Consider the following 27,197-nt stretch of genomic DNA (forward strand, 5'->3'; position numbering starts at 1 on the left):
TTAATCGATTTGAGTTCGGATACTCAAATAAGAAGTAATACTAAATTATGGATCTTATGAATAAATGTGATAACATAAAAATACGACCTTATAGTAAATTATTGGCTCTACAAGTGATGGGCCCCCGTTGGTGGTTAGCACCACGTCGGACTCTAAAATCCCTGGCTCATTCTATATTGACTTGAAAAGCCCATCATCAGAATCCCGGTTTCATTAGCAAAGGTCAAGGAGGGTTACAATAGTAATTTCATCTATTCAATCGCACCGCTCCAGCTCCTCGGCGTCAAGAAAACGCGCGTTTCTCGTCTTAGGAAGAACAAACCCTCTAGGTATAAAGGAGAGAAAAAAAAAAAGACTCAAAGGACAGAGTCGGGGAAGAGTCTCTTTCCTTTTCCTAAAGCCTCCCCTCCATTTTCCCGCCAACTTCCCTCTTTTTCGCTGTGAAAATCTCTCCTCAGAACGGCCATGGTTAATTCCAGAGATGTTCAAGAGATCGTATCCAAGCTCTCCTCCGATAAAGCCAAAGCTCGAGAGGTAAAACCCTTCTACAGTTCTACTTACTTTCTTTACTGTGTTCTCGTTTCATTTCCCTGAGAAAATGATCGAAAAACGAGTAGAAGCGAACTGTGATTTTCTTTTTATTTCATTTTTTCTTTGGTCATTTGCTCCGGTTTTCACCGATGAAGGAAAATCCGAAGAAAAGGAAGGCATTACGATTCTAGCTTTTTTTTTTTCCGTTTCCATATATAAAATGGCATACTAATTTGGGAGTAACGGTTTAGCCGACTCAAAGAAAGGCCATTCTATTAGCGTCATGATTTTTTTTTTTTACTTTCTCACATTTATAGTGAACCAAACATGATTTTCCTACTTTCTCGCAATTTCTAGGACAAAGCAAGAGCTGTTTTGTTTACTTCTCGTTTAATTTTGGTCCAGAAAAGATAAGAAAAACAATTGTATCGTGCCAAACAATCTGCTAGTTCTGTAGTTTATTTTTTATTTAGTTCATTGGCTTGATAACTAACCGAACTTGTTTTTGTTTTTTGGTCGGACTTGTATTTTTTTTCTTGCAATTTCAGGAAGGAATAAAGTTGTTGAATATGTGGTTAGAGGGAGAAAGATCAATCGGATTTTGTAAATTTTTTGCACAGAATACTGCAAAACTTAAACCAAATGAAATTCCTCACTGTAAGTTCAATGTCTGTTACTTTGCTTATGTTTTTGACATGCTTTCCTAATGTGTTGCGCTAAAACATTGTTGAAAGGGATTTGACATTCATTATATTGTTGTCTACAGCTGAAACTTGGCCATTTCTTATCAAATTGCTTACACAGTGTGTGTCATTGGAGATATCAACAAGCAAGCGCCGGCCACCTAAGTTAATTTTTGCAAAAACTCTTCGAATTGTCATTCAACGAGCAGAAGATACTAAGTTTTCAGGTAATTGACTGATTGATTTGGTTCCCAAATGATTTATATAGGAGAAAATTGTTAAGTTGCATCTTTGTGTTATCAATAACTGGGTAGTCTTACATTCCTTCACTCAAGGGTTGCCATTTTTCAGTCAGGTTGATAGATATTTATATAGTCTAGGGAGATTCTTGGTGAGTGAAATCTTTCTGAAATTTAACACCAGCCAATATAAAATGTGGCCAATCCAACCCAGAATAGAGACTAGTCAAACTACCTTGCTAATACCTAACAGCCACTGAAAACAAACTCCAAAAGTTATTCCTAAGACTTCAGGAGACTTCTAGTAATGCCTTGCTACTCCATATAAATTTTGAAAGTGCACATTGACAGACTACAATAGAAAGTTTTGTGCAGGTTCTCAGTAATTTGTGCTTTCACCTTTTGTTAAAATCTTATATCGATATATAACCATTTCCCTCTGTCAGGAAACATGCTTCCTTTGTTGTCCGTGGTTAAAACACTTTTTAGTCACATATGGGATGTGCTAAACAATGTTCCAAGCTTTCAATCAGAATATGGGATTATATTACGACATCTTTTGGTAGTCAGAGACTACCGATTTCATATGAGGAAGCACATTTACTCCTGTGAGTTTTATATTGTTTATGCTTGAGGCACATGTCTTTTCCTGTTTTAATGTTGGCAATCCTTGTTTGGAACTCTTTAGTCTTCTCTAATCTATTTTAATACTTTTGGCTAGGTTTTATCATTTGCTACATGGAAAAGGTTGAAACAACCTTGACTGAGAAAAGAAACACTCAATGTAGTCAGAAAGAGGAGATCTTTCGCAGCATTCTAACGCTTCAATCTCTTCTAGATAATCCTCCTGGAGATTTCCCAGATAACCTTAGGGAAGACATTGTGAAGGGGTTTGTTAAGATATTTTCTTATATAAGGTACACAGTTGATGAAGCCTGCTTCCTTTCGATTCTACTTTACCTTATGTGCTGCTCTATGCCAATTATTCTCTGTAGTGTTTGATAGTGATCTAATAGTTACTGCTTTCCCTTGTTGTACATGTTCAGAGATGAGGGAAAAGTTTCACGCAAGCTAATTGAGTGTATTAACACATATTTGTTGAAGGATGGTCCAAATTTGAGCAGTCAATCCTTAGAGATCCATAATGCAATACAGCAATTTGTTTTTCGTTGTTGGCTGATAACCCATGATAAGGGTCTTAAGGTTACACTTTTCCAATTTTTGAATTAAACTTGAATTTATAGATTGTATCTTATGTATTTTTTTCCCTTCTGCAGGATGCACTTGTTCACTATGCAAGGTTGCAGCTAAATTTAATTAGAGGTGTAAATGATGGGAGTTTCTTGGTTGAACAACTCTTGGACGTCATATGTAAGGAACTAGATCAAAGCAATTTATCTATTCCTGTTACTTCTTGGTGAGTGCTTTTAATCTCTATTCTATTCCTTAAACAAACTCAATACACCAAACCCAACCCACCCCCCCCCCCCAAAAATAAAAATTGTTTTATCTACCAGTTTGTTTGTTCTTGCTTTGATGGATGGTCATGCAAGAAACATTTAGGAGTGATGGAGCCAAGGATGATAAGTTTGGAACCTTGAGTAGTTCACAGTACAATTTGGTGGAGCTTGCGGCACTAGTATATATCGGGTATTCTGCTTTCATGCTTAGTATCTAATAGCTGCATTTTACAATTAGAAGTGGTGCTGTTTTTATGTGAAACCTTTACAATAATTTAGGTTGCTGCATTTTTTTGTCGAATTTTAAAATTGAGTTTCTGGTGCGGGCGTTGTTGATGCACTGCAAATAATTATTGTTGAAATTGCCAACATTTTGTCAAGTTTTAATGGTTGAATTTTGTTAAATTTTAATGACATTCTTAATCTCTTTTGACTCAAGGCATGTGCCAATACAAGCAGAGCAACATCAAATGAAAAACGAGTTAAAAGGGAGAGTACCGCTGTGCGTCTAAAGGAGGCACTTATGAAAGGAAAATGGTTATGGTATGATTAACCTGGAAAAATTACTTTTATACCATATATCCTTGAGTGGTTTGCAAGTTGATTACTTTTTCTTCATCGTAGTGCCATATTAGATATCACATTTTTAAATCGATTCATCTAGAGAATATGTTTTATACACGTATATTCACCTTGATATGGCACTGATGCTTCTGCTGCTGTGGGAATTTGCTTAATGATGCCTTTGTGATAGTTTGATTTACTGCCAGTTAGTTTGAATCCCTATCAGGCTATCTCTTTTTTTCTCGTAACTAAGAATTCCTTGAGTCTTTTATTTTATATACTTGGAATGTTCTTGTTGTGAACTTTGAATGATCAGTTGTGAATACTTGATTTTACTGCTGTATCCCGGTGACTACTTAATTCTACTTAAAAACTGTTTGAACTTTGCTGTGAAATCAGGGTTACAATCATATCTGTTTTTGCAATGCAGTTTTATCGTGCATTTTACTTCATTGTATGGTTGCTTTCTAATGCTTCAATATGGACATTTTCCTTCTTCCTCTACTTCTAGTTCATCGACATTTTTTTTTATTCAAAGTTCTTGCAACTCGCCTCTTTCACTGAGTAGGAGTCTATATTAATATATTTTTTGTAGTCCTTGACATTTTTCTTTTGGAAGGAGGGTGGGGGGTGGGGGGCAGGGGGGGCTTATTAGACTCTGTTAAATGGTAAGTTTGGTGATTAGGTGCTAAAGAGTAGGAACTAGGGTTTTGCATTAATTGTATGATATTCTACTATAATGATGGTTTGATTTAAGGATATTTGATAATATGCTTCCATCATTGCCAGAGTCTGTTGAAGATAACTTGTGTTAATATTACGGTAGCTTTCTTAGTACGTTCAGTGTTGCTCAATCTCAATGGCTTGTTAATATATATTTATCTTCAACATAGTAGCATGAGTTCCTCTTGTTGTATTTTCTGTAAACAATATTGTGTTAAATTGAGCTGCGTGGGCTTTACCACAGGAATGTGGCATTTTGTTATCTCATTCATAACTACTACACTCGCCTTAGTAAGGATCTTCTTGTCTACTGGTTTGAAGGCATTTGTTCGAGCTTTGAAAGGTAAATCCAGCATCTTGTAAAGCTTGTCTTGTTTGATTGAATATATTTTCTTTTTTGACTTTTTCTTTCATTTTGGTAGTGTATTGGTACATGAAAAAGTTGTGCCTTCATATGGTTTCTTTGTTCTTACTGGCAACACCTTGAAAGCAGTGTGGGAATTTTACTTGCATAGTTCTCAGTACAAGTGCAACACAGAGACACATGCATAAGCAAGTGCATGCATGCATCTTTGTACTCACATGCATAGAGATGTTCCCACTTGAGTATTTCTAAAAGTATATTTGATTGACATTATTTATATATAAATTAGTGGATTTGCCTTTGTGAGTTGTTGCACCATTCTGCAAAAACATTCCATGTCTCTGAGGGGATCCCTATCGATTAGAATTTGAGACTCCATTTTGGATCTTGGGTTCAAAATCCTAGGATGGGAGGGGTTGGATTTATGGGATGGGAGAGGCTACCTTCTGTTGTGTAACATAAAAATCCTATGTACAAAAAACCAAAAAAGACTCTTCTATGTTGAGATATCATCTACTAAAGCCTTCCATGTTGAGGTTTATGCATCGTATTTAGGAATTTTCTGGTTGATTGTTGGCAAATATGTATGATCTCTAGTTGTTGAGGAAACAATTTGTGGTATTTTTCTTAATATTTGTGAACCATAACCTGCCATTATTTTTTATTGAACTTTTTTGTTGGATTAAAATGTTTTATATGTTGCAGAATTTTGAATGATGCAAATATGGGGCATGCTTATGATGGTTTGCTGTGGACTTTGCGGTACAGCCTTCTGACAACAAGTTTTTTGGATTGCTGTTTCTTTAAAATTTTCTTGATTCTGCATATTTCATCTTCAAATTTCTTAAATTTCTTGCTTGGTTCATCTTATCAATCGTATTTAACTTGTAATTAGAGTTCTCTCTTTCTCTTCCTCTTCCTGTCTGTCTTTCCTTTGAGCTTATACTTTTTAGTTACATGCATCTAAAGGAGTCTGCAGGAACTTTCTTCTGTGGCACTGCTTTCAGATGCTCAAGTGGAGATTTCATTGAGGTCCTCTTTTACCTCAAAAGAGGTATCGTTTTCTTCTTACCCCTCTTTTCTTTTGGGATAGTTTTCTCTATTCTGTCATGCACACATTTTGGCCATTGATTTGTTAGAAAAATTGATCCTCATAAATTTCAATTTGGCTTATGTGTAGCAATTGGGAAACAGCAGCCTACTCCTGCCACATGGCTTGGTTGTTTTGAATGGTGTTATCCACTTTTTTTAAGTTTAGAATTTGATGTGGCTTTATAGTTAGGTTGGGCTTCATCTATTGCTGACCGGTTTTTGTTTGGATGCTCAACATTGAGTTCCTTGTTTTTTTGTATTGTTTGTTGCCCTTATTTGTTGTCGATTCGTTAGATTTACTTGTTTAAGTTTTTAGTATTGGGTGTAAAAGTTAGGCGTGTGTTAAGTTGTATTTTTCTATATGCTTAAATTTAGAATTTGTTGTGGTTTATATTTGGTTAGGCTTTTCCATTGCCAACTGGTTTTAGGTTGGATGCTTGCCAGTTTCTAGGCATTGCCTTGGGTCTGCTGCCTCATCGTGACAATCATGTGGGCTTGTAGAGCTGAACTTAACTGAGACTCTATCTTACTTTTGTGGATATTATTTCTCTCATTCAGGATGTGCTACTTGAATCTACCATATTCAGAAAGCCAAACTGAAGGAAGTTTGCCATAAATGTGTTGTTGTCATCCACCATGATGTGTACAATTTGAGTTTCATGCTACTGTTTGAATAATAGAACAACTGTTTGGGAATGACCTGAAAAAACCCTGGTTTATTCTGAAATGGTAGGTGTTAAGAGTTCCCTATAGAAACAATGCCCATTTCTTAGTTTTCAAGGCATTTGTTGTGTGTAGAAGTTAGTAGAAAACACCAAAATGACTGAGAATATTTCTATGGAGATATGCTGAACTTTTTCTAACTTTGTGTTGGACAATGTTGTACTGTGTAGACAGTCATTACTATTGCACTTATGTTTTGACCTGTCCAAATTCTTTATGCATAATAATACGCTATAACCATGGTACAGTCCTGAAAAAGACTATCAATTTGACTAGTTGGCTTGTTTCATCAATTATTTCTTTTGCTTGACTGTCCTTGTTGTGTGAGTTCTCTTACTTACGATTGTTTGACTTGGTGGTTGACAAACTCTGCAGTTTGATTGTGGTTGGCACTTAATATGGAGCCATCTTATGCAGGCATTGCCAACATTTAGCAATGTAACCCCAGTAGTAAGTTCTGTCTATATCTTTCTCTCTGGCACTTTTTTTCATAAGTTGTTTTAATGTTTTGTTTTTGTCACTTGTTCATTATTGCAGTGAATATGTGTTTTTTGTTTTTCCACTGAATAGCACCTCAATGCATTAAGGTTTCCTTTTTTAGAGAAATGTAAGGTGACTTGTGAGCCTGCTATAACGTGCTAATATCGAGAAACCTTTACAACAGTTGAAATCATTTTTTTTTGAAAGGCAGAACAATTGAAATCAACAATTGATATAATCATTCGTTACTATTTATTCTTGTCATTATTTTTGGACTTTTGTAATTGGGTCTATGTCCCAATGCATTTGCAACAAGTGAGTTTCAGATTCTGTATTTTTGAGGTTAGAATGAGCATTCTTATTTGGAAGCAGTTTCAAAATGATCTAGAATTATTCTTCACTAATGAAATTTTATACAGCAGGATTGTGCTTAGTTAAACTTTCTGGTTTTGATGTAAGTTTTTAGAATCCAAGATGCTCACCCTCAAATTGATTCAGTAGTATTATTACTTAATTTAAGCTCTGTAAGTATGGGTCTAGTCTATTGTTGGATTGCTAGGATACAATCTAAGATTAAGTTTCCTACCTGTCTTATGTTTCAAGTTCTCTGTTGTGCTGTCTATCTTGTTGCATGGATGCCTTCTACTACTTTTTCTTCCCATAAGTTAGTGGATATACATATGTTAGATCTTCCAATTGAAGGGTGTGGACAGAACTGGATATCTATATGGATTAGTGGAAACTGAGTATAGAAGCTTCAAAGCTAACACTGTTTGGTACTGCAGCTGCTCTTTGTAGGCACAGGCTGCTGCAATTCAATTCCTGCTGAACTTTTGTCATTCTTCTTTCTTTTACTATTAGAGGCATTATATATCTTCTGCTGTTGTTAAAAAAAGCCAGTCCTTTCTGCTTTTTTACTTAACTGCCTCTGTTCTTAATTTAGCTGAGGAATTGTGAATGCTTCCTACTTACAGATGTATTTTGTGAAGATTTTATTTAAAAATAAACCTACCCCAGAAACCGCTTATACGTTTAGCGGAAACTCTCTTTACTTCTTTTGGGAAAGTTTTTTCTGTCTTTGTTTCTCTACCAGTGGAATCCTGTTTGGCTAAAGGACAGCTTTGTAGACAGCTTGGTTAGTTGCTGCATGAAAAATAAAACGGGAAACTCCTGCTAAGCCAATTCAGTAGTTTACTTGTATCCTGAGGTGCTATAAAGTTCTGAATTCTAGAATGTAACTAGATAAGGGTCTGCTCTATGTTGCAGGGTCCTCTTATTTTCCTTCAAAAAAGAAATTAATTAAGTAATTAATCTAATATTTTTATTCAGTGATATTTACAAATTATAAAGTTCACGTGACTTATCATAAAATTTTTTCAACTGATTATAATTTTATCATATTTTGAGTTAGTACAATATTTGACCAAATGTCATAGTTTTGGATAATACTTAGAAAAAGAAGGAAAAAAATGATAAATGATGGAAAAATGAGAAAATTAGAAGAAATTGATATAAGAGGGAAAAAAGATTCAAAGTTTTCATTGCATCTATTAGATAAAACATCTTCACATACCTGTACATTTATCATTATGTCTTTCTTCTTATCTTTTTCATTTAGTGATTTGGACTAGTCAGCCTTGAGAATTGCATTGGCGAACTTATTTTGTATTAAATGGCTACTTGACCTTTATTGGGCTTTACACTAAACTTTTGTCAGGCTTGGTTTACAGGGAGTATTGAAATTAGAATTACATGGAATTTTGGTATCCTTGTCCAATAGCCTTTTTGGAGAAAAATGGCATTCAAATCCATCTAATCCTAATTTGAAAATTAAACTGCATGCTGGAATACAGAGAATTGGTGTTTGGAGATCTTTTTTCGTTGAAAATTCTAAAAGGAGTAGAAATATCATTTGTGTAACCTTCTTTTTGGTCTTCATTCTGCTGTTAAGTTTCTGCTTGGATATTAATTTGTTTATTCATGCAGGTTGATGCTGCTCTGGCGCTCCTTGGAAGCATTATTTCAAATGTGAGTGCTATTCTACATTCTAATGGCCTATCAGTTAGTAAGAGAGTGCTGTATGATGATTTAAATTTAATTTACTAAAACTAATCTATTATCCTCTCCTTATTTAATTGTTCTTATGTTCTTTACTCATGATTTCTGTCTTTAGGATTTAACAAACACATGTGTTGTGCCCCATGATATATGGGATCTTCAGTTATTCAAAGGAATGCTGCCATTGTAAGTGCTCTTGTACCTTTAACTTAATGAAAAGATTTTTGTTTGGTGACTTTAATGAAAAGGTGAATAATGTTCTAGCTCAACTTGTGTTAAAAAGCTATTTTAGGTGTTTTTCTTTCCTAAAGTTTGTCATACGTCTTTTAGTATTAGTCATCACTTAAAGAAGGCATACTGCCCAAGGACAAGAAAAATTTACATGCTTGAGAGGTAAACTTGCTTCAATTTTTTTGGCTGTAATGGTAATTTTTAGAATGGAGGGAACTTAATGCTTGAGCATGTAAAAATCTCCAGCTCTCCTGGTTGAAATCTTGAATTTCAAGTGTAAGCAAGGATATTCACTAAGATATATGCTTATCTGTCTGAATATCATCATGTTGCATCGCAACATTTTCTACCGCATCTGGATGCATGTAACTGTTTGTAATGGATATTAACGTCATCATTTGTCAATTAAAATATCAAGGAAAATAGAACAGAATCTGAAATTTTATGTGCATGTCAGAAAGCTGAAGTGATGATTAAGAAACTAGTAAAATAATCCCTGTTGATACTTGAAATTCTCTTCCTTTATCTTTCACCATTTCTCTTTTTGAGGAACCTGATGTGCTTTATTTAATTGTGCGGCTGTTATGTTAATCTAGGTTTGCTCTGTACTTCATTGCATGTTATTTTTCTCGGAAGGGTTCTCAAGTAAGTGGCACAAACTGGTATCTTTAGCTTTTGCATTGTTACACCACAATTGCTTTCACTGCCTCTATATGCTGGTTGAGTACTTGTGTGTTATTTTTCATGTAGCTCATATTGTTTCAGTCAGATACCTATTAGATTCATTTTCACTCTAATAGTATGCTTGGGAGTTTGCTGTTTTTCTTTTCTTTAAAATTCAAGAGAAAATGATGTGTATATGGTACTCTCTTTGGGAAAGAAACAAATCAATAAAAGAATCTTTGTCAAATATCCTGCCAACTTTGGTTGAATAAACTAAGATTTATCACCTTTTTTTATTTTAAGCTGGAACTGTAGCTGGCATGGCATCGTTTGTTTCACTATGCTAAGAATGGGAACTGTGATTTTATACGGAATCTGTCTTAACCTAAATTGTTTTCTTTTGGGTTTTGGGATCACACTGAAGGTCAACTTTGGATAAGCACAGATCATGTTATCAAGTCTGAAAGAAGTTCTATGTATTTTATTGGCCATCTCCTGGTTTTTTGCAGGGTGACCTTCGAGACATTTTACATCTCCGGAAGTATCTCTTAAGAGCAACTTTGGGCTCTCTCAACTGGAATGTATGTTGCTCTGATTCCTATATCACTATTGTCCTTTGATTGGCGTAATTTTTTATGTTATTTGTGGCCCCTTTAGAGTGAGCATAGAAGTCAGAACTTTCAGATTGTTGTTTATTTTTTCTTTCTTATTTATTGTTTTGATTCGGGAGTAGGGAAATGGCTCTGTGTATGTGTTGGGAGAAAGGGGGTGGGGTGGGGTGGGGGAGGGGAGCTATCCTTCCTTTCTGTTGATTTGTATCCAAGATTGATTTCTAGTTTAGTGAGGCTGGCTGTGATTTCTTGAGTTGCCGTCAGAGTCTCCTCTCTAAGAACCTTCATTCTTAGGAGAAACATATTTTATGATCTTAAGTCACTCTCAAGCTAAAGTTTCTTGATTTATTGTGGCTCAGAGTTTTGTCTTTCAAGCATCTTGCCACTTGTAAGTGGAAGCAAGTATGCTTGATCCTCTTCCATACTGCTTTTGTCTTTCTTTAGTTTAATTTAGGTGAGTGAATTTGTGTTGGGTTTCCTCCTCCCTTAGGCCATTTGTCAGTAGGCATAATGGCATGGATGGTTTTGAGGATTCCTATATGCCTTTTTTCTTGAAATTTATTGACTGCTGCAAGTCATCTTTCTTTACTTCCCTTGGACCTTTTGTTGGGTTATGCAAATTGTCCATCTATAGAGTTCAATAGTTGATTATTTGGTGCACTCAAGTTTTGTGCAATCTAGGATCTTTTGTGGGTAATGCAAATGGTTTATTTATAGAGTTCAATTAAAAGTTGGTTCTTTGAAGTTTGAAATGCACTTCAGTTTGGTGCATTCTTGTTTTCAATTCTGTGTTTGTAGGAAATTTTAAGTTGAGAAGAAGTTTGTTTTATGTGGAATTTTTGGTTGTTGTATAATTTTATTTGTCTGTTGAGAATGAAAATAATATCAGGTTTATACCATGGTCGTGGTTGGTTTTGGCACTTCTTATGTTTATCCATTTGCAGCAAGATGGACTATCAGAAATCTTAAGTTTTTTTTTATTTATTGAATGCAGGAGTCTTCCTTACTAAACAACCGCATGGTATTATTGTTACCAGCGGCTGTTTATGCTCTTTGTGCTGGTTGTGAGCATTTTACCCATTGTTATGAAGAAATTCTCCGGTTAAATGCTTTTGTGGATGCTACTGAGGTTGCAGATGATTGGATCAAGGTATGTCATGATGGTTAATGTTTTCTTGTTTTGGCTTGACATTTGAATCTTACAATTATAGGTTTGGTGTTGTCTGATACATTGAATTTGGATCATGTTTATAGATTGATGAATATGATCATGAAAGGCAGCTTGAAAATTTTGAATGCTCTGTTGAGGTTCTTGCAAATATTGATTTGGATTCAAATGTTCAGGTGCTGGGCTTGTTATTGTCAAAAGCATTCTTAATATTCAGGTTTATATGATTTGTTAGTTCTGATTGATTTCGATAAGCTTTCAGATTTCCCCATCTCAATTCCATCAAAGTGTATGTCTTCCTCGACAGTTGAGAGAGCCACTTCTGCATGAAATGGAGGCCTATATTTTGGGTGTTTTAGCAGATCACAAGGCTGAAAAGAAGCCTCTGTCTGATGTCTTCTTCATATGTGCTTTACTATCCAATTTAATATATGGATTGTATTTAACAAGGTTTGTGTTATCTTCTTAACCATGTTTGATCATCTTTTAAGCTAGTCGTCATCAGCTTTTCTCTGCTGATGTTTTATTTGTTCAAGAAGCAGCCATGGAAGTAGAAATTACCTCATTCTATGTTTTGTGTTGTAGAAATTAAAACCTGTTCTTGATCTTTGTCCTAGTATCTTAATTCTTTAGGTTCAGTGATTACTGAGTGTGATATTAAAGGCCTTTTTTACATAGCAGTAGAGTTCAAATCTTGCATTCCTTTGTTTGAGTTAATAATTAAATTTCGGTACACTGCATATGTTGGACTTTGCTATCTTGAAACGAAGTTTATGTAAAATGTATTTTAGACTGTGCTGATTCCATAGAAGCTTGACAGGCTTGTATGTGGTTTGACGTGTTAAAGATTAAAACTTATTAATTGGTTCTCGTGCAACAATTTGAGTATTTTTCTGAGTGGATTCTTTGTAATGCATGTTACTTTGAGCAATTTCAATTACTTCACGAGGAGGGGCATATGTAAAATTCTGAAAGGTAGTTTTGGTAATTTAGTTGGGTCTAGTGTTTCTAGGAGTTTCAAAGAGTATTATGTGTTAATGTAATTTCATATTTAGGCTTCTGAGTACTTGGAAGTCAAGGAATTGTTCAAGAGTTCCTCTCAGTACCAGTCTCCTGTCTACATTATAGTTGGCTTATGGTTAATGAAATTACAAGTTAATTGTTTGCTTGAGTGCATGATTGTACTGTGTTATAACTCTCCATTTTATTTTGTCTAATTGTTCTCATTCTGTTTAAGCAATGTTCTCTATAGTATTGTCACTGTTGCATTCTTCAAATTAAGCCCTTCCTGAATCTTCTATACCAAAGCCTATTCCTCAAAATCCTAGAACCTTGTCCTACCATTGAGTGAACAAGCTCAATTCACAGCCCTATAACTATAAAACTAGTTTTTGACTATATTCCCTGTAACTTAGTGTCCAGTTTCACCAACTAACAAGGGCTCAAAATTTTGAACTTTTCCTTCCCGTATGGCCCAAAAGAAGTTGCTGAACTTTGACATTTCATCCCTACAAACAGAAATCTTAATATATCAACAGTAAACTATGCCACTATCCACTATATAGGATTGGCAATATGGGTCATAGTGTAGCATTATACTCTATTCAAGACCATATTCACAGTGAGCTCAGTAAAAATAAGGTCCTTTCTATAGTTTCGGTCAATGTCTCTTTGGTCTTAATATCTATTATATTCTTAAATCTAGTCCACTGCATAACTAGGTGGATAGACTTTCACACATTCTTCCTATTTCCCAAAAGTTTCTGTTGTTTTAGCTTGTTAATCATGGTAAACGGCTAATTCAGTTGGCAGAATTTGTGAAACTTGCACTTTTCTAGTGAATTTTTTGTTTGACCTTGTCTATTGCATAGACAGCCAATTGGTTTCAAACTTTTCTTATACCAAGATGGTTTATTATTTGCTAGGGTGAGTTAATACTTTAATGCTAGACCAGTCCTATCCTTAAGTTCCTTCCATTTAGGGTGAGAAATTTTTCTCTGTTCCTTTTGTAAATTTTCTCTATGGATGGTGCCCAAGCTTGTTTGATCTTTCACTCTGTTGGAGTGTAACTGTGTATTTTAGAGATCTAACCACAGTTTTCTTTTAAAAACTTTTTAGTTATTTACTACTTATCTTTTCCTAGCATCTATTCCTTTTTTCTTGCACTCTTTTATTGATGCTCTACATGCATTCTTTATGCCAGGGAAAGAGAAGAAGTTTCGCCATTTCTCTCAAAATTGGGCCATTATTTGTTAGAACTGTTGAATTATGCTGTTAATGTAATTGAAAAAAACAATAGTGACTTAAGATCTCTTGGATTTTTGGGCTTGACCTCTGGCTTTAACCAAAAAAATGCTGTTGTTGCTTCATTTAGAAGCTTTGTTCTTTGCCCCCTTTTCACCCAAAGGAAAGATCAAGATGCTCTGGATGTTGTACTTTATGATGCTGTAAAAAAATCCTTGGAAAGGCTTCTGAAGGCATTTGCTAAACTGTATGATGAATATACTAAATTCATAAGTAACCTTCAGTCTGAGATGTTCTCATCAGATTCTTCTGGATCTGATTCTTCTGTACAAATTTCAAACCATATGGATAGCAATAAAGGTAGGATCATGGACATGGAGTTGGATGTGAATGAGGATGCTAAGGATGTAGATATTCTGACATCTGGTGGAAAAATTCCTGCTGGCGGAGCTTTCTCTGCAGTGAAGTGGAAGTTGGGTATGGTATCACTAATGTCAAGTTTTTTCTCAGTCTTGCACAGAAAAACATGGGATGTCCTATTCAACCTCATGGAGAAAGAACTTGACTTGAAGGTAAGCTAGTGTGTAGTAGTATTATGCTACATGTATCTCATCCTGCATTTTCTGCATTTTCTTGGTTCTATCTTTTCTATTATAATTTCAATTCTCAATGCATTCAGGTGTACGAGAATATTTTGTGGAATCTTTGTCGACATCTCCACTCGTTATCTTCTTCAAAGCTTGCAGATCTGGTATGGAAAATGTCTGGTTGATGATTGGTAATAATTTAATCCAGAAATTCTGGAAACTATTTATAATAGAAACAATAATAGCCTGCTAATGCATCCAAGCATTTAGTTCAGTTCTTGGTGCATGATCCTCCTGCTCAAATAGATGGATTCTACTTCCGTCCCTCCTATTTAAATATAAATAACAGCTGCTTAATGCTCATGCCTTTTTAGTAGTTTGTTTATCTTGTCCACAATTCTAACATTCCTTTTTTCCTCTAGGTCAATTTAATAAATAACAGGATCAGAATGCAAGTTAGTCTGAAGCTTGATAGTTTTAATGTTCTAGCTGCAATTTCTTGTTTGCTTGATACCCTACTATCTTTGGACATTGGAAAGGATAAATATGGTGCCCTAGCTTTGGAAGAAAGAGAAGCTAAACAGGTATGCCAGAATGTTATATTATGTTTGTTTGTTTGTTTTCTTTTTAATTATTGGAGTTTATATACTTGATTGGAAAAAAAATGATGGTAGTTTTTTTAATATCTGTGTAAGAGATTGAATTTTAAGGTAAATTACTAGTTTTGGTTCAGATATAATACATCCATGATTTGAATGGAGCAGCCTGTGTAGATTTGGGTCAAATATGCCACAATTTTCATTGTTCATTAATGAATGAGTTATTTAGTCTAGTTTTGTGTTTAATATCTGATATCTTAAGCTGTTCTTAAACCAACCTGAGCTTGCACCCGGTTGACCCCAAAGCAAGACCGACCTGGAGTATAACTTGATTTCTATCTGCTAGTAGAGTAGAAATGTGGCAAAAAGTCATATCCAAATTGACTTGAAAAGATTACGATTGAAACCTAATCAACCTGAAAGTTGAAACCTGAAATGACCCAATCTACCCTGCTGCACCTACTGTCACCTCTACTGCCGGGGTAAGTGCAGCACTAATCTATTCCAAAAAGTCAATTCATTGCAATATGAATAAGCTAACTTATTTTTGGGCGCCAGCTTGCTCTTGCTAGATTATATATATATATATATATATATATATAGATATATATATGTATATATATGAGACCTTAACATCGTGTCACTTGGTCATAGTTTGGATGAAAAATTTTCATGTGAAGGTATTGTATTTCGCTCACAAACTGCTTTGTCCACCTTTTCTAATGCCATAAATCCTGATTGTAGCAATGTGCTCTTATTAAGTGACATGAATACTCTGTGTATTGCGGACATGCTGTTTTGACTATGTGTGCAGCTCCCTATTTGTAATTGAGTATTCAAAGATGTGTTTCCTTTGCTGCAAAATATAATACCTCATTCAACAATTTGCTTCTTTATGGTTATGATGAGATTGGCCAGGAGATTATGTCCCAACCAGTATGTTTTTACTTGATATTGCTTTGCAGTCCTTGACATATCTTGGGGAGCTGGTGAACAAGGTTGCAGAATTTGATTTTCTTGACTGGTTTGGTCGAGTCAAATTGATTGACTGCATATGCAATTTTATTTTACTCAGTCCCGAGATCGGTCAGGTGATTATTTGTGGATCCTTCCCCTATATGTTGGCACTTATGTTTCTTGGGCTCAGGTTGGAGAGAAAACTACATGTTCTTACTCACGTAAAATCTTAAAAGTAGGAGACAAATGTAGTGCTGATATGATTTTTATTTACTTTATATATGATGTGGGAAATCTAAAAACTTATAGGTCATCAGCAATGTGAGGAAACTCTCTTCTTGATGAAAAACATTTTGAATCGCTTTAGTGCATTTGGTCAACTACTTTATTTAATAGGGAAATTGCATTTAATTATTTTTACTCTTGAGACATATAAACATGCTTCTGAAGTATTTATGCCTCCTGGACACATGTTATTGCTCAATTCATTTTTCTATTTTTTATGATTGAAGTTTTCATCACTGTCTCATTTGCTTGAGGACATCAGCAAATATTTTGTTCCTATTAAGTTATTTTAATTCTCTCTCCCTCTCTCTCTCTACATGCCACTACATGGGGCCATTGTTGCTGCTGCAATAAACATTTACAGACAATGATTGAAAAGCTACTTTTGATGCTTCAAGATCCTGATTATCGAGTTAGGTTCTTTCTAAGTAGACGAATTGGTGTTCTATTCCAGACCTGGGATGGCCATGGAGAGCTCATCCGTGATATTTGGTGAGTTTCTTGAAATGTATTTGATTGTGTGAGAGGCTTATCTAACCATAAGCTTTTCTGACTTTGTATGTTGGAGATATGTCACATAAATCATGGTTAGTTCTTATGTTCACATGCCAGTAATTTTGCCTTTTATTTCTGTTAATTTGAGTCTATAAGTATTAATTGTTTTGCTAAAAGTGAAGTTTCAACACTTATTATCTATTGTTGCAGTTATTTACACTGTTATCTTCATCTGTATCTTTTCATTTCTGCACCTTAATGATATGATAGACATCATCATTTTATGTGTTGTCTGTTTTTTTGACGCATTTTAAATTTTCTCAATGGCTTCCCCTTTCTTTTTTTCTTGCATGGATGTATATATGCTTATTTAGTTACTATTATGATCATATATAAATTTTTATTTTTCCTTTTCATGTTTGTGCCAAGCTAATAAAACAAGATATCGTTTTTTTTGGTTATCATTAATGCTCTCTGTTTATTAGTTCAACTTCAGATAAATTATGTGTGGGACCCCCTCCCGCCTTTGTGGTGTTATCATCTTTCCTTAGTGTTTTCTTGTGGGCAGATCCTTCTCAGAATTGACCTAAAATGGACAATCTTTTTGTGAATTGCAACAAATGCATATACTTTGTGTTTGTGTGTAACGCCTTTCGGAGGTTTTGAGAAGAGAGAATATGGTTTGAGTTAGGTTTGGGGTTTTGGACACTGTCACTATAATTATCTTCTACGTCATTGAACTTTCTTGCTTTTCTGTTAGGGTGATGTGGGCTTTGAGAAAACCATATTGACCATAGTGATTATGCTTTTGGAAAATTTTAGTTGATAGTTTCTTCATCATCTTTAATTTGCTTTTAGGTTTATGAGATTGTCTAAACAATGTTTACTTTAAACTTCTGAGGGATATTGAAACTGAACATAGATGAATCTGAGCATCTCTGTGTCATTCTGAATATTAGCATTACTTTCAAAAGTATTTCTAGTTCTATTTTATATTGGGAATTATTGTAAAGGGTATATTATCTTATTGTACTCTATAATTTTAATAAATATATACTACCATATGAGTAGGTTCTCTAGTTCTCGTCAATTTATTTTCTCTCTCCATTAACATCTATGGAAGTGATCCTTAATCATCAAATGTTAACGCATCAAATCTTAACACTTACCTTGATTGTTTTTGCAGTTCCAACTTTGGTGTTGAGTTGGTGTTTTACTCAAAAGAAAAACTTGTTACAGCTAGGGAAGTCCTTGCTGCTGGTCCACAACCTCGTCCAAGAGTTGAAACGGTTATTATTACCCTTATGCAACTTGCTTTACATAGTGAGAAAATTGAATTAGAGGTATGATACGTGTATTTGGTCTGTTACCGTAACACTTGCAGTTGTTGAACCATCTATATAGGATTGATTGGTCAAATGTGCAATTTAAAAAACTCAATGCTTGTATTCATTTAATATGCAGGCTGTTTTCATGATGTGTGCAGTTTCTGCCATTGATCCTAGTCAGAGGTATAATATTCTACCCTTCTTTTGCGATTTTTTACTAATCATAGTTTTGTTCCTTTGACTGGTAATCCTTTTGCTGCAGGGAATTGGTTACTGCAGCACTCGATCATCTATCAAAAAAGCTACAGTATATCTCGAGAACGATGGTGTGCAAATTTCTTTCCTTTTGATAAATTATGATTGTCCACATGAAACAGTGATGGTTTGGATAGTTGAAAAGGTTTATGAGTACGTTCTTCCTTTGATTGTTTGAAAGAAATCAGGCTTTTTATTTTTTATGTTTTAATCTGGATGCTTTTTGGGGCTTGGTTACTGAGAGTTATTGAATTTCCACTATCTGGAACTTCATTGGCTTTACCTTTGTAGAATTTTCTTTCTCTGCAGTACTTGGAAGAACTCATTGGATCCATTCTATTTTGCTGGGTTGCTTGTGGAGTTAGCATAGCTGCTCTTGTGGAGGTAATTTATCTGTTAGCTTCATATTGGATTCTGTTCTGGTTGAACGAGACACAATGATGTCTTTTGTACTTAATCAAGTATGTCTTTTCAGAATTCCTATGTTGTATTGGTTTTGTTGTTTTAACAGCATTTATGCTTTTAGATAGTCTGAAAGATCTTTAAAATATTCAAAGGCAATACTTTTATGTTATTTAACAATGTTGCTAATGGTTGCTCCGTCAGCTGTCAGCTTGATTTGAGTCTTCTCTCTCTCTTATCATATATGTTAATGTTGATAAACTATAGAAGTTACTGAATATTTTGGAGTTTCTTCTGTCTCAATCATTGAGTTGCCTGTTTAAATCAGTTTCATTGATTATGTGTTGTAATCTTAGCTAATATCATTCTAATGGTGTTACTTTATTTGCATTCAATTATGAAACTTGAGAAGCATGTTCTGGTTGTTTATTTCCTCAAGTTCGTTGTTTTTTTCCATATATAATAATTCTTTTCAATTTTTTTTTTTAACTTCTTTTTCCTTCTAAAGGAAAACATTGGCTGGTCATTGAGTGGTTATTCTTTGCAGATACGACAACTTTTTGTATCAGATGCTGAACCTAGTTATTTCCTGCAATATTGTTTCAAGTGGCTTCTTCCAGCTCTAGTTCTTCATGAGGACAACTCTAACCTGAATTGGGTTGCTAAGGTAGGAGCAAATTCATTGTTCTATCACTCTTCTGGTTTCAGGAAATAAAGAACTTTAAGGTTTTGAATAACATCAAAATTTTGTTAAATACTAGTTAGAAATCTTTGGGTAATGTCAACTATCAAATATTATCTTCCCTTTAGCAAGAAATTAAGGTTTATAGGTTGTCTCTAGTTGGGTCAATCTGGTTTTTGTTTTGTTTCATAGATATACTGGTCTCTTAATGTCATCTCTTCTCTTTTCTACTTATGCACTATCTTGTGTTTTACTGACACGTTTAGTTAATTGCAGATTGCTGGCCAACCTTTGCCTGATATGGTTAAAGATCATTTTGTGCCAATTTTTTCAGTTTGTATGACACTGCATTGCGGTAAGAGCTCTGGGTGTGAGAAGGGAGCAGTGGTGCTTCAGAATTCTATTTTGCATTTGGCTGAGATTTCCGAGAATGAAAGAGATAAACTCATCAAGAAAAATATGGTATGTTCCTTGCAGGTTTGTGATCAATCTAATAGTTTGAGTGTGATGACAAAATTAGGTGCACCGTCTTTAAGTTGGTTTTTGCTTATGACTACAAACACTCTGCAGGATCCTTTTAGGAAAATTTTGTTATTCATATACTGTTTTACTGTATATATGGAGACATCAGTAATGTTTCCTCAAGCTTTTTCCTGAAAACTAAAGTTTAATGATTACCAAGTTAGAACCATTTGATGACAGGTGGAGAGGGCCAACTTGAATATAAGGCCGCAACAAATTGAAAACTTTATTGATGTTGGATAATACCACTTAATGCTGATCTGCATGTATAGACTGTGACAATTAAAAAACAAACGGGTTTTACCATGTGGACTGTGAATATGGAACTAACAAAAAAAAAATACATAACAAATGGGCAAACAACGTAGGCTCTAATCTTGCCAAACACCCAAAGTAAAACAAATTGATAATAGATGGAGACTTCCAACTTGAATAGAAGGCCATGACAAACTGCAAAGATAAGTTATGTGGGATAATGCCAGATAACTCAACTGGACTGTAGAAAGTAATCTTCTGCATAAGGATAATGATGTGCTAATGGTTTAGGTGCATTTCATGTTTTTCTAGAAGAGTTTTGTATGTAGCACATACATTTTGAGGACTTGAAAGGGCATTTTCCAATGAGGGTATAAGTTGCATGCGATTGGGCAGGATTTTCCCTGCATGTTGGCTTCTGATTCAAACACTGAGGGATATAGCTCCTTTTATTATGCGTACATAGTTTTTGAATCATGGATTCTTAGACTCTGAGTTCTATTTACATAAAACCTTATTCATTAAAAGGCATTTTATATTTATGGACAAATAGATTTCATACTTGTATTTGATCAGGACCACAATGACTCTAATTTTGGCCTGCTTCTTTTATGCATTTGTAGGTGTCTATCGTCAGCCATATACTTTCTCTTGCATCTTGTGCATCAGATCCTATAATTCCTTTTTTCTCCAGGGATAATGTTGTCTGCGCAATCCAAGCAGTCGTTGATGGATTTTTGGAAATGTGTGTTACCATCTGCTTTTTATGTCTCTGCATATGTAAACTTTTGTGTATTGTATGAAAAACATATTCTCGTTCGACTGATGTAGGGAGGATCGCCATGCAAGTGTGAGTGTTATTGACAAGATTAACATATTTCGCCCTGACAGAGTTTTCATGGTGATGATGCACTCTCTTATTTAAGGATTCTTTTTAACTCCCTTTCAATGAATAGTCTTCTTTGATTTCTGTCATTTTCTCTCATTTATTGTAATTTTGCAGTTTGTCATAGAAATGCATTACAAGATTGCAGCAGCAATTCATCACAGGCACAAATGCCATCGGTTAGCTGCAGTAGAGGTGCTTATAGGCATTCTTGGACATAGAGCTGCTCTGTCAAGTACTTCCAAGTGAGTCGCAATTAGAACTTCATGAGTGAGTGGAAATTATGCATGTGCATGTGTGAGACATTTGCATGAGCTTCTAAGTTAGTGTCTCTTTCGGTACTTGCCCTTTGCTTTTGTCAAAGTTTGGATGTACTTATGTGGAGCTTTTATACATTTTCAGTCTTTTAATTCATTTGCTCAGTGTAGTATCAGAATAATTTTGAAGTTTTATTTTATTTATAATTATATTGTTGTGATAAGTTGTGTTATTGTGGTGCTTAAGACTAAGATATTAAAACGACAAATGAAGATCACATTAGGACTAGGAAGGAAGCGGGGCTAGTTTATGTGGGATTTCCCTTTTGTTGTGGTAAACTATTGCGTATCACCAAAGTAAATATTGGATGTTTGGTTATATCTGGATTAAGGATGTGCCTAAATGTTTATGTTTTCTTTTCTTTTATGAACATGTACTTTTATCTCTGGATTTTATAGTGGAATACCATATTAGAGTTCTTAAGTTGAGTTGATTGCCATTGTAGGATGTTTGGACTGATATCGTTGCTAGATTATTGCCTTGTTTTCTTTCTTTTGTTCGTTTGTCTAAGGAGTCCGATGCTACATTGCATTATAGTTGTCCACTTGCTCAAAGGCAATTTCACCTTTAATGCAATCTTCTCTGGCCTGGGACATTAGTAAAATGAAATTGATGCTGAATTTAGAGGATTTGTATTTTTTTAGTTTATCTCTTCTTTGGATTCTTTTAGTCTCCAATAATTGGGTTGTGTGAAAGGGTTAGTTTCTCTCAGCCATCTTTGGCTGAGTTTAGTTTGTGATGTTTTGGTGCTTGGGTTTTCAGAATCACCTTGGAGGTTTTGAAAGAAATTTCAGTCTGTGATATGTAATAGTTTCAGCTTATGCAGTTGTCATTTAAACTTCTGAGCTGTAATGAATTGAATTCTCATTGAATGGTTTTTGAGTTAATGCAGTTATCTTTTCAATTTGATCGGGCAATTTATTGGTTGTCATGCTTTACAAGATCAATGTTGTCGGATAATTTCTGCCTTACTCAAATCTTTTAAAAGTAACCCATCTAAGGAAATTGTTGGTGTGCTTGGTGAACAACTCCAGGTGTTGTATTTTCTGAACCCTTAAAAGCTGACAATATATTAACTTGATCAATCATCTCTGTTCTCAACTTGTTTTCTTATGCAGTTTTTGGTATCTAAGTTGGTGGCATGCTACATTCCTCTTGAAGCTGATGGGCAACCTTCTGCATCTGGATCATCTCAAGTTTTATCTTTGCTTCTTGAGCTGACAATGGATTCTGATCCATTGCTTTATGATTATATAAGAGTATGTTTCTTTGGGTTCATATCTATGGAGTTGAGTTTCCTGTAATTATTCCTTTATTGAACTTTGGTGGTTAGAAGTTTTCTGGACGCATATGTGATATTGTTTTGTATGAGATCAATGCTAAGTGAAGAAGCAGGCAGTTTTCTTTTTCTCTTTTGAACTTCTGGAAGCCTTATCCTTTAACTCATGTGAGTCATTCTTTTTCAGGAACTGGAACCCTTTCCTGAGATAGATATCTTTGAAGGAATAAGAAATTTCCATCAGGATTTGTGCCGAGTGTATTCTCCAAGAGACCACTTATTAAAGGCAAGACTGAATTTAAGTTAGATGGTTTCTAACATTGTATGTATAACTGGATTGTTTTCTCACCATAGTTTGCCTTTTCTTTTTCTCTCTTTTATTCTGCTTGTTTCCAGTTTGTGAAGAGATCTTGCTACCTTCCACCAAGATTACTTTCATGGAGGTGATTGTCCTTTGAAAACAGATGTTTCCTTGCTTTCGGCTCTTCAAATTGAAGCTTATAGTAAATATATATATAGGTTTCGTAGTCAAGTAAGCAGGGAATGCAGAAAAGAAAGCCTACTACTACTAACTCTCCCACTAGAATTTTGGAAGTTAGAATTTGTAATTGGTTGTTTTTAAAATGCTTAAAGTTGATGTATTCAAGATTTAGAATGGAATTTTGTGATCTTATGTTGCTCTTAAGATACTTCATCTTACTTGGTATTTGCAGTCTACAAGCACTGCACAAGCAGCTACTTGCAGGGGAAACATTTCAAGAGGGAAAGACTACTGAAGAATTTGTGGATGCTACTTATTGGCATGGTGACCCGGAAATTGTCCATGCAGTTTGGACACTTGTACGCATGTGTGCCACAGATGATGCAAATAGGATTAGAGGATTGGTGTCTGATTTTATATCCAGGGTATCTATGTTGGATTTGCTTGCACCTCATTGTCTGATACTTTATATGATAGTTTACAATATTTTTCCCTGCTTAATTGTGGTTGTAGGTTGGCATTGGAGATCCACACTCTGTTGTTTTTCATCTCCCTGGAGACTCTAACCACATGCATGTTTGTGGGCCCATTAGTCATGGTGGTGCCTCTGAAATAAATTTTTCCATGGATACTGGCATATCTGAAGAGCTTCTAATTGCACTTTTGAAAGTTTTGAAGAAATATCTAATGGATGATTCTGTTAAAATAGTTGATATTACGTCACAAACTCTTCGGGTGAGTCCATAAAGATCTGTTTGCCTCTGCCTTTGGCAAAGGTTATCAATTTTATAATTCTATTCTGTGGCTTGCTTTTGTTTCTTTAGCCAGCAGAAGTTCTTTTTGCTAGGTAAGCATTAATGACAAAATAAATGTTATAAACTCAGCATATTACCTGCAAACATAATTTAAATCTTAATGAGAAAAAATAGTGAGTCTTTGTTACTCGATAATTAATGCCTATGCACTTTCTTATAACTTATGATTAAAAATGAAATTTGAGTGGACAAGGGGAAAGGCGCGTGACCTTGTTAAGATAGTGAAATCTTTGGTGAGAGTGAGTTCATAAAAATAATTGTCTTGGACCTAATTCTCTTAAAGTAGTTGTATCTTTTATTTTACTTCATTTTGTGGGAAAAAGTAAAATCTCTCTGATTTATTCTCTTTCCTCCAATATCCTCTTTTCTTCTTTGGTTGATCATTTTCTCATGTTCTTTAAGATGTTATTTTTAAGTTTCTATGATAGTAAAAGGAGAATCTTGCTGATTTTTTATCTGTACCCTTCCCTTCCCCAATAGGGAATACTGTCAACTGAAAGTGGTCAAAAAGCTATGTTGTCCTTCGATTCTTATGAAAGATCTCTTATTGAGGTATGTATTCTATTCTTTCATATAGTTTACTTGTTATGCTTTCGATTCTTAATGCTACAAGTTCCTTAAAAAATTATGACTGAGGCCCGAGGGGATAGGCGGAACATTTATTCACTTTATTTTAATTTATTTAAACATGGTTATTTGGAATTTTAATATAGCAATATCCTTCTGCAGGGATAGCTGACTTCTATGAGATTACCATCTATATCCATTTTATTTTCTTTTTTGGGTTGAATATGATGTGTCGTAGATGCTTTTTAGTTTAATATAAGTTGAAGTTTCTGTCACATACGAAGGTTGTTTCTTTCTTTTGTTTTTTTCTCCCCTGACATTCCCCCCAATCTAACTCATCTTGCTGGATGAGGATGTTTGGATTTGAAGCTGAGATGGGCCTCCTATCCCTCCTAATTAAATAGCGGTGGCCAGGATTTAATTAGGAAGCATTGGAAGGTGCCACTGAGCCAAAGCTTAGTTGGCTACTGTCAGATAAGATTTGGGAAATTGCTTTTGTTAGAAATGCATGGAGATTGAGTATTTGCACATCTCTTTGAGCTGTGCTCTATGTACATGTTACCATTGTGCATATTCTAATTAGAATAGAATAGAGTGTCATCAATTAACAGAAGAATCATTTGACAAGTGAGTCATACTTGAGTTATATGGATGAAATATATGGTGAAAGTGTTGGAGTATTTATGGAAGTACTGATTAGTCACATGTGCCTGAGTCAGAGAAAACGATGCTGAATCTGAATAGAATTTGATTTTGCCTTCTTGAGTAGTGATTAAATTCACACTTATTGATGATTGTTTAGGAGAAAAAGCTTTAGCTTAGGTTTTGATGCTCACTGTGCTTGCTATATCTCATATCTATTGTACCTAACTGGCTGCTGCTAATAATCTCCTGCTTTTCTGAATTACAACATGTCCTTTTCATTATCCTGGTAAGTTTATTTTATTTGATGAAAATTTTATAAAAATCTCTCTCTCATAGGTTTAAGTAAAGATTTTAATCTCTTGTAGGTTCACTCCAAAGGCATTAACCTTGAGCTGGTGGAAAGGTTTCTGATGGATCTGGAAAAGAAGTTTAGAGGTAGTGGTAGTGCATTGCTGAATGAATGAAAATTATTTCTCTCTGTTTGAAAAAGTTTAAGTGGCCTTTACATGTTGAATGGAATTTAGTGTTGTAGGTTTTTCTTTTTCTTTCTTTTTTTAAATATTTTTGGCTACATTTGATATTTTCTCAGACATGAAGAAATCAATTATTTTATGTCAGTGTAAACTTTTTTTGGGACACTTAGTGATCAGCGATGGCTTTTCCAATAATGCTATATGCCTGTCTCTTTTCAATAAGCATGGCGATTTACATGACAAAACAATTAAGGGAGTATGCTTGAGGAAATGTAGATCCCAAATCATGCAACTAATTGGTTCTTGGTTAAAAATAGGATGGATCCATTTATTGTGCCTATTCGAGGCCTAACATTTATGGTGCCTTATGTTTTGGTTAACTCAAATCCTGCTCTTGAATTTTTGTGGAACATTTTGATTTTACGGATAATAATATAAGTTTACTTTTGGTTTTGCTGTATCTATGTTCTTTAGCGATTGAATGTGTGATGACTTTTTCTAAGTTATACCAGCTGAAGACATTTCTCTGGAGAAGTCTACCACTTGGGTGACGCATGGTAAAACTTTTGAGACGTGGATATGTCCTCTTGTATACTCATTGATTGGCTACTGCAATGATGTGATCATAAGGTAATATTTCATGCATCTTGAGAAATGTTTTATGGTATGTTTCAGAATCTGCATTTGAGATGTGGGGCTTGGATTATAAATTCAAATATTTTGGTCCAGGAATGGTTTTAAAAATTTGAACTTGAGTTTGGGTTAAACCCACTAGGAATTTTAAAAGGTCCACATCTAGGGTTTCAACTTACTTTTTGAGGTATGTATTTGTCAAATCCAGCCCAATTAAAGTTCTTTCTTCTCTAATCTAAGATTGTTTAAATTCTTAAAGTCCAGTACTATGTTTATCGAATCAAAGGATTTCAAATTCTTGAATTTTAAATCAAAACTATTAAATCTTCAAATTTAAAATCCAAATTTAGGTTCTTAAATGCAACCTTAATAATTTGTAATTCTGATTTTATTTTCTGGATAGTGTGCTTGAATTCCCAATTGTTTAACTTGTTTGCTTAATGTGCTATGTTCAGATTATGTCAGGATGTTGCACTGCTGAAAACTGAAGTTGCAGAGCTTCTGTTGCCCAGTGTTGTTGTCAATTTAGCTGCAAGAAAGGATATTGATGTGGACATTCAGAAGTTGATATCTTGTCAGGTTGCCCATTAGGATGTTTTTGTCAAAGTTTTATTGGAAGTTTTTCTTGAACATCTTACTAGTATTCCTTTCTGCTTGGCTCTTACCTTTTTAATGCATGTCATATCTTTTGCTGTATTTCATGTATTTGCTTTACTAATTCATTCTGTTATTGTATGGGAGGCAATAACTTAAAGAGTGTTGTCTGGAGAAAAAGAATCTGTTCACTACTTTTGTGTTTTTGGAGGAGCAATAGAGTATGAAGTAGGCATGCTGTATTTCATTCTACTAAAACTGAAAAAAAAAAATGAGAACATCAAGGCTACCCATGATAGGTGATC

The 27,197-nt window shown here is 34.7% G+C and overlaps 1 protein-coding gene across 6 annotated transcripts in view; it reads left to right on the forward strand.

Moving 5' to 3' along the window:
- The first annotated feature begins 366 nt into the window (after positions 1–366).
- Positions 367–27,197, forward strand: part of ATM (Serine/Threonine-kinase ATM-like protein) — a 45,804-nt gene continuing 18,973 nt past the window's right edge. The window contains exons 1-44 of one of the 6 annotated variants that reach the window (XM_021436892.1): positions 367–534; positions 1,080–1,188; positions 1,298–1,441; positions 1,900–2,061; positions 2,175–2,370; positions 2,500–2,656; positions 2,731–2,870; positions 3,017–3,110; positions 3,353–3,456; positions 4,445–4,543; positions 5,270–5,326; positions 5,534–5,618; positions 6,755–6,829; positions 8,846–8,887; positions 9,033–9,103; positions 9,745–9,793; positions 10,321–10,392; positions 11,417–11,572; positions 11,677–11,766; positions 11,853–12,040; positions 13,794–14,406; positions 14,514–14,585; positions 14,844–15,005; positions 15,986–16,111; positions 16,627–16,754; positions 17,944–18,100; positions 18,222–18,268; positions 18,348–18,411; positions 18,650–18,724; positions 19,290–19,409; positions 19,701–19,886; positions 20,825–20,946; positions 21,033–21,102; positions 21,205–21,332; positions 22,298–22,439; positions 22,524–22,664; positions 22,872–22,970; positions 23,081–23,127; positions 23,398–23,590; positions 23,679–23,900; positions 24,461–24,532; positions 25,558–25,627; positions 26,178–26,295; positions 26,754–26,877. In XM_021436892.1, the coding sequence (XP_021292567.1) occupies positions 466–534; positions 1,080–1,188; positions 1,298–1,441; positions 1,900–2,061; positions 2,175–2,370; positions 2,500–2,656; positions 2,731–2,870; positions 3,017–3,110; positions 3,353–3,456; positions 4,445–4,543; positions 5,270–5,326; positions 5,534–5,618; positions 6,755–6,829; positions 8,846–8,887; positions 9,033–9,103; positions 9,745–9,793; positions 10,321–10,392; positions 11,417–11,572; positions 11,677–11,766; positions 11,853–12,040; positions 13,794–14,406; positions 14,514–14,585; positions 14,844–15,005; positions 15,986–16,111; positions 16,627–16,754; positions 17,944–18,100; positions 18,222–18,268; positions 18,348–18,411; positions 18,650–18,724; positions 19,290–19,409; positions 19,701–19,886; positions 20,825–20,946; positions 21,033–21,102; positions 21,205–21,332; positions 22,298–22,439; positions 22,524–22,664; positions 22,872–22,970; positions 23,081–23,127; positions 23,398–23,590; positions 23,679–23,900; positions 24,461–24,532; positions 25,558–25,627; positions 26,178–26,295; positions 26,754–26,877 (5,457 nt within the window). In that variant the 5' untranslated portion in view covers positions 367–465. Of the gene's footprint in view, positions 535–1,079; positions 1,189–1,297; positions 1,442–1,899; positions 2,062–2,174; positions 2,371–2,499; positions 2,657–2,730; positions 2,871–3,016; positions 3,111–3,333; positions 3,457–4,444; positions 4,544–5,269; positions 5,327–5,533; positions 5,619–6,754; positions 6,830–8,845; positions 8,888–9,032; positions 9,104–9,744; positions 9,794–10,320; positions 10,393–11,416; positions 11,573–11,676; positions 11,767–11,852; positions 12,041–13,793; positions 14,407–14,513; positions 14,586–14,843; positions 15,006–15,985; positions 16,112–16,626; positions 16,755–17,943; positions 18,101–18,221; positions 18,269–18,347; positions 18,412–18,631; positions 18,725–19,289; positions 19,410–19,700; positions 19,887–20,824; positions 20,947–21,032; positions 21,103–21,204; positions 21,333–22,297; positions 22,440–22,523; positions 22,665–22,871; positions 22,971–23,080; positions 23,128–23,397; positions 23,591–23,678; positions 23,901–24,460; positions 24,533–25,557; positions 25,628–26,168; positions 26,296–26,753; positions 26,878–27,197 lie in introns of those variants that run through there. The other 5 variants (XM_089784556.1, XM_089784557.1, XM_089784558.1 and 2 more) reach the window with 5 other exon arrangements.

The sequence above is a fragment of the Theobroma umbraticum genome, unplaced genomic scaffold, assembly GCF_002168275.2.
Source record: "Theobroma umbraticum cultivar Fairchild unplaced genomic scaffold, ASM216827v3 scaffold_146.0, whole genome shotgun sequence".
Taxonomy (NCBI): Eukaryota; Viridiplantae; Streptophyta; class Magnoliopsida; order Malvales; family Malvaceae; genus Theobroma; species Theobroma umbraticum.